This window comes from Physcomitrium patens, chromosome 2, assembly GCF_059467195.1.
Source record: "Physcomitrium patens ecotype Gransden chromosome 2, ASM5946719v1, whole genome shotgun sequence".
NCBI lineage: Eukaryota > Viridiplantae > Streptophyta > Bryopsida > Funariales > Funariaceae > Physcomitrium > Physcomitrium patens.
The window spans coordinates 649,083-656,162 of record NC_143411.1 but is presented as its reverse complement, the minus strand read 5'-3'; the positions used below and the strand labels follow the sequence as shown (position 1 = coordinate 656,162).

At 31.0% G+C, this 7,080-nt stretch overlaps 1 protein-coding gene across 2 annotated transcripts; it reads left to right on the top strand.

The window, feature by feature from the left end:
• Positions 1 to 2,671: 2,671 nt before the first annotated feature.
• On the top strand, positions 2,672 to 6,608 carry LOC112274757 (myb family transcription factor PHL5). Of its 2 annotated transcripts, XM_024504488.3 has the most exons (6): positions 2,672 to 2,884; positions 3,129 to 3,462; positions 3,654 to 3,730; positions 3,894 to 3,933; positions 4,075 to 4,702; positions 5,207 to 6,606. In XM_024504488.3, exons 2-5 carry the CDS (start codon positions 3,225 to 3,227, stop codon positions 4,173 to 4,175), a joined length of 456 nt encoding a protein of 151 aa, XP_024360256.1. In that variant the 5' UTR covers positions 2,672 to 2,884; positions 3,129 to 3,224; the 3' UTR covers positions 4,176 to 4,702; positions 5,207 to 6,606. The 2 variants fall into 2 exon arrangements, with proteins under 2 accessions (XP_024360256.1, XP_073388233.1); XM_073532132.2 differs by lacking the exons at positions 2,672 to 2,884; positions 3,129 to 3,462; positions 3,654 to 3,730; positions 3,894 to 3,933 and having other exon boundaries at positions 4,178 to 4,702; positions 5,207 to 5,267; positions 5,531 to 6,608.
• The last annotated feature ends 472 nt before the right edge of the window (positions 6,609 to 7,080 follow it).

Genomic DNA, 7,080 nt, shown 5'->3' with positions numbered 1-7,080 from the left:
GCAAAGTCAAGGTTTTTTTGGAAGACTTTAAATTTTGTGAAATAAAATAGGATTATAATTTGGATGATTTTATGAATTTTGTAGTAGATCTACAAATAAAATATTGCAAGATTGTGAGTATAATTATCTTGAATATATGTTGTAATTTTGAGCTTAAATAAATAATTGGATTAAAAATTATTAAAATTCAAGTGGATTAGGGTCTTAGAAATTGGAGTTTTAGGTCTAGTAAGATTATCTAAGATTTGCAACAATTTGCTAGTTGGATTAAAGTGATTTTATTAAATCTAATAATTGACTTAAATTTCAACACTTATAAAAAATTTGAAAGAAAGTTAATAGTTCAATTAGAAATTATTATTGCTAAAAGATCAATATTAAGTTCAAAAATAGAAGATGGTCGACACCTGAGAAAATTATGACGTTTTTCTCCCATTTTACACGTTTGATTCTCTTCAAAATTATTGTGCTTATTTTTAATTAAGAAATTAAGAGGTTTTTAAAATTTTAATTAAGATCAATAGTTTAATCAATAAATATTGATGTTCTAAAATTTCTTTAGGATTGATTTGAATTAGTTAGATTTTAGTAAGGATTTTCTTAGGAATTAATTAGGATTTTATTTAGGATTTAGAATTTCACTAAGATTTTTTTAGAATTTATTTTGGATTTCTTTTTGATTTTTTTAGGATTTCATTAGGATTTGAATAGGATTCTTTATGGTTTCTTTAGGATTTTTTAAGGATTTTTTAAGGATTTGTTTAGAAATTCTTTAAAATTTCTTTGTATTTTTTTTATAATTTCTATAAATAAATAATTGGACTTGATCAATGTTTGATTATGATTTTCAAGCTTTCATTAAAATTTATGTATGATTCTATTGGAGTTATTAGGACTTATTATTGTAAATTTCTTTTATCTTCCATAGCTAAGTGCCTAACACATTTTCAAGCAAGACTTCACAGAATATGATAATGGGATCTTTGATTACAAGTAGGTTATAAGAAGCACAATGTTGTCCAAGTAAATTCAAATATAAAAAAGTAGCCAAAGACAAAATACAAATTTTAGATTAATTTCTTTTTTGTGCCAAGATGCATCTAATTTCTAATTCTAATTTCAAATTCAAATCTCTTTTTATTAAAATACCTATAATTTACTTATTACTAATCTAATCTAGGCAAAGTTTAACTCATTGAGCTTAACTCATCTACAAACTTCAAATTATTAGAGTCAACAAATAAAATTTTGAAAAAATGAGAATCAAACCAAGGAAATAAAAGTTAGTTGCTTCCTCTAGTTGTAGCTTTTGAAATCCTTATCCACAAATTAGCTTGAATCTCCATCATTACAACTCTTTTTTGTATGCTAAATCTTGTTGGAAAGCTAAAAATAAGATCTAGCTTTTTTCAAAATCTCAAGACAAGAAATGAAAATGAAAATAAAATTCAATAAGTGGCATCAAAAACCTTGAACCAAACTAGAACCTTGTTGCTCCAAATTTCCAATGACGTCTTGCCACAAGTTCACTTGTATCTCATTTTTTTTTGCTTGAAATAGCTTGTTGGAAAGCTAACAATAAGATCTAACTTCCTTTAAAATCTCAATATAAAAAGATAAAAATCCACAAAATGGCATAAGAAACCTCAAATTGGTTTTGAATCTTGTCGCTCAAAAACTCCAGCAATCCTCCACCTATAAAGTCGGATCCAAGCAAAAAAAAAAAAAAAAAAAAAAAAAAAACCTTTAATGCCAAAAATTTGATTAGTTTAATAAAAGCTTAGATCTATTTAACATTCTTATATATAATTTTTTTTATTATAAAAAATTGATAAAAAATAGAAATTTATATTATAATATTATTTTTAAAAAATATTTTAAAACGTTAAAATTAATAAATCAAACATCTATTTGATGGACATTAATTTTAGATTAAAAATCTTTTAAATATATGTAGGATGTTATTATCACTACAATTTTTGTTATTGCCATCCATCACATACTGCTATGATTTTTACTCCTAGCACTACCAACTATCCTAAACTTGAGTTGCAAATACTAATGCATTTTTCTCAAATAATCTATTCATATTCCTTTTACTCCCAATACCACCCCAAATTAGTACTTGAGGGACAAATTGTAGACAAATAGCAAGAATTTAGACAAATTCCTTGAAAGAAAGTACATTGGTTGATTTGGAGGTGGTATTAGGAATAGAAGAGGTATATACAAATTAGTTGAGAAAAGTGCATTAGTGTGTGCAACTCAAGTTTAGGAAAGCTTATGGTAGTAGCAACAAAAATTGGGTTGATTATAGTAATACCCTTTATAAGTTATGGATTTACAAGTATATTTGATTACATAATTTATTTAACTTAAAAGTATGTAAAGCAGATTAACTCACATTTTTCATAAATTTTGAAGAAAAACTACAAGACACTTATTTATATTAAAAAATAATGTATTGAAAATTTTACTTTAGATCAAATATTTATTTTAAGCTTTTTTACATTAATTACATGCACTAAGAATACAGAATCTTTAAAAATGTGGGTTTAAGTAGGATACATATTTATAGTTTTTAGATCTTTATATGTTTTATTATGTTATTAGAATATGATGGATTTACAGTATTTTAAAACTTTAAAAACAACCGACCATTTTAAATAAAGACTATGTGAGTGCGCACGTTTCAAATCATCAAACCATAAAATATCACATTGTAGTTATGTTTAGCGTTTTTTCGAGGTTTTAGCTCATGGATTTTCGAAGTCCTGCTCTCCCGAGACCGGCGCTGAGGCACATTCGGGAAGAAGACGAAGTGAACGCGAGTCAGCAAGTGTCGTAGTTAAGAGTACGAGCTTTTTCTTCAACTACAAGACTGGTACGAAGAAGATTCTTCCATTTGCGTTGTCATTTTTGCATAGGATTCTCTCATACACTTAAATCGGAAGCCGCTTGTCATTCTCGTGCGGATTGCAGGAGCATTTTCCACCTACGCACTGCAGTCAATTTCTTGTTGCTTTTCTCTTTGCTTCTTTGCTGACAATTGAGATAATGGAATGAGAAGGTTCGCCCTCTTAACAGCTTAAATTTCTTGTGTTTCGGTGCCTCGTCCACGTCTGTAGTTGTGTGAAATGGATCACACCTCTCGACTCTCAGTGGCGCACTACCGCTAGATTGCGGCATAGGAAGACATATTATGTGTTGAACATGGGCTCATAATGCCTTCGGTTTCGGACTCAAGTCATGGTAGAGATGAAATCGGAAGGAGGTTGTGCCAAAGAGCGATCCTCCCTCAATCTACACAGAGCATCAACGCTGATGATTCTTCGGATGAGTTCAAACGCTACAGCTGCAATGTTAGGCCAAATTTGTGCACAAGCACGCAGAAGTTGAAGTGGACTCAGGAACTTCACGAGTGTTTTCTGCGTGCCGTCGATCATCTGGGCGGTCAAAACAGTAAGTAAATTTTGTCCATCTGTTTGAGTTTGAACTCATTGTTAGTCATTTGTTGCAAGTTAAGAGCGGTGAACTAAAGAATGACACTGTGCACATTACTTGCCTCTCTGTTTTGTGAGTTTGCAGCGAACAGAGTAGATTATTGCCTTGGTATATCCGTAACTGACGCCTTTGCGATACTCGTGGTGCAGAAGCGACACCAAAGAAAATACTACACCATATGAATAGAAGCGGTATTACAATCGCACATGTCAAAAGTCATCTTCAGGTCTCTTCATTCAAAAATACACACCATATTTTTCGTGGAAATCTTTGCGGAGCAAATGAAATGAATTTTTTTCGTTGACGCGTAACTTTTGTAAATTCATACATTCATTTGCGCATCTCACTGCGTTTGAAACCTCCTAATTTTTTTCTGTGTCGTTGTGCAGATGTACCGACGCGGAAAGATAAGTGCATGTAGAGTTTTTGGTAAGTTTTTTTGTAAGCTTCTCACGGACTTCATATGTTTCAGATGCTCGAGCAGGTCTGTACCTTTATTGAATGCCTCCAGTCACTTTGGATTTGAAGGTTGATTCCGATGATGATGCAATGTCTTCCCATTTTGTGTAGGTTGCGAATCATGGACAGATGAACAATGGCGTGGTCAAAATCCTTGGCAGCAAGCAGCTTCAGTGATTGGCCAGGATCTCACACAAACCATTACAAGGTGATGATTTTCCAGGGAAACTTGAGTTTGAGCCAGCAGCCATGGCGTTGATTCAACTGAAGGAGGAACGGATTTCCCATTTTCGAGCTGTGTCAGCAGACTTGCCGAAAGACTCCCATGGCAACGAAGCTTTGCAGCTTCACTTGCAGCAGATATCTGAAAGAAAATTGCATATGCAACATGTAGAGACTCGTGCATTTGCTCCTGTCTTGGGACTATATGATGAATACCCCCGTAGTATCAAAGAGCAAGAAGTGAGTCAAAAGCGAGAGCCTGGTCAAACATCAACCTGTCGGCCTGATTCTTGCTCAGCACCTTCCTCTAGATCATTTCTCGGTGGGACCACCAAAGATAGCCTTGTAGAAACGACCTATTCCCTGGGGGGGGGAGAAGAAGAAAAGTCGAGGAGGGGATGGACCTGGATACCACGGCGAACACCAGACCACGCCATCCAAGTCTACGATTCTCCGACTCTTTTCTCTAAAAGAAAAATTCTGGCATTTATATTGAACTTTCAGCTATGTGAATGAGGTACTTGTAAATTAACATCGTATACTGTCCACAGTCGAAGCATTTCATGTTGGCTATGAGGAATTGAACTTCTACGTTGTGGACCTCCCGGGCTTCGTAGGGTTCATAGTTGAGCTACTTTCATTGAGGTCATAATTATAGAACTGTATAGCTACTTTCATTGAGGTCATAATTATAGAACTGTATAGCTACTTTCATTGAGGTCATAATTATAGAACTGTATAGCTACTTTCATTGAGGTCATAATTATTGAACTGTATAGCTGCTTACAACTTTAATTTCAGAGCGAAACGGTCACGCCCAATTCTAGTCTTCGCAGATAGACAGATAGAAAGATTAACGAGCTGTAAAACAACTGCCCTGGAAGTTCTAGATTAACAAAAATGTTTTCAGTGTGAGCACTTGGATTGGATTGGTAAAAATATGGTTTTTAATGTTTCCATGCGCATGTGAAATCATAGTAATCGATGGTCTCACTTGTATGGAATGATCATGCTTAAACAGGAGGCGACTGTGTATCATCCTTCTCTTCTCATCCATGGCGGACGCTCTCTCCGGAGGCCAAGTAATTTTCTTTGACGATTGCAAAAACGTATCTCTAAAATTATGAAAATATATTCAGTATCATTATAGAATCCCTTGCTTTGCTTCAGGAGTAATAAGTTATACTTGGTGATTGAGGTGTAATAACGAGCTTTTATCAACCAATACAAATCCACCTTCATTACCAAACTCAGTATTTTTGTATTCTAAATTATGATTTTCAGCTTTTAAAATACTTTAGCAACATTCCAACAATACATTATGGTCTTCTTTGCCATCTCACAGATATTTGTAGAAGACTACTTTGATGACATATGTATACAAAGTTCTTCAGCAAAACACATTGGAGCTCTTTGACAAGTCTTCATTGCATGTAGAGAAGCACACATACCTCTAAATCCTAAAAAATGTATTTTTAGAGCATCATACAATCTGTTTTTGCAGGGTATAACAATGTACTCTTACACTGACATGTTAGTTTGCAGGGTGTAATAATCTACTCTAACAACATGGCTCCTATTCAACATATCTTGCTACCCTAGACTATCAAAGACCTCTGACACTTCATAGTATGTAGAGGTTATTACCAATAATTTATTTCCATGTATTTATTGCATCTCCTCTCATAACTCTCTCTCACATTGATACAAAGTTTGGCTAGACAGAGGCTTGCCAACAAGCCTTCAAAAAACTAAAGTAAGTTCTTGTTATTGTATCTATTTTTTCCTCTCCAAATTGAGACAAATCATTCTATGTCTATGTAGACACCTCAAATCATGTCATTAGTACACTAGTTTTGTAACTCAATGAAAATGAAAAAGAACACCCCTATGACTTACACCGCACAAGAAAAATTTATAAAAATGGAATCTTAGTAAATCTTGAAGATAATTATCCTAATTAGTTTGATAATCTTTCTTACTATTGAATATTAATATTTAATTATTAAATAATTATTTACTTATAAAAAGGCGCATAAATTTTATTTAGTAGTTAAAAGAAGCATGAAAAAGAACCTCATGTCTTTCTACTTACTTATATAAAAATAAGATTTTTAGTTGATTTGAATTGATTTTATTACTATAAAAAAATTATCAAGATTAAAAAAATATAGTTTTAAATTGATATCAATATCATAAAAAAATTAGAATTGTTTTAAATTTTTTTTTTAGCTTTATCTTAGAATTTTTATCATTAGTCAATTTATCTAAGTATATCATTATAAATTTATTTTTCTTCTATCAATATAATATACAACAGTAACATATCTACAAGTCAAATTAAAGGAAGATAATTTATAGTTTCTAATATCAAATTAAGTATTTTAATAATAAAATATATTCCATATTTTGAAAAAAATTATTATTAGAAAAAATTAGTTAAAAAAAATTCTTTATTATATTTTCAAAATATAAAAATCTATTTTATTTTTAAATAAAAATTTTATAAAAAACTACAAGTATTATTAAACTATGAAATTCATAAATCATAATAGAATTCATAAGACAATACACTCATATATCACTAAAGAAGAAATAAAGCAAGAAATGAAGAAATAATTATAAAATAAAAAAATAAAATGACTAATCTCAAATAAAAAAAAAGACTCAAGAATCTTAAATCATCTAAGAGCCTTCTTTTAAGATTTTTAGGAAAGTTATTATCTTTTTATTTACTTCTATTTATTTAATTAATATGGATATCTATTAAAATTTCTTGATTTAGGAGGTGAATTTGCAATCAAAAAATATTATAGCATCTTATATATGAATTTTTTATAAAAAATTTCAAACATCATTTTTGAGATAAAATTTAGTAAATATCTAAATAATACT

Coding starts and splice junctions, on each gene's coding strand:
- LOC112274757 (XM_073532132.2), top strand. CDS start 4,213: ATGGCGTTGATTCAACTGAAGGAGGAACGGATTTCCCATTTTCGAGCT.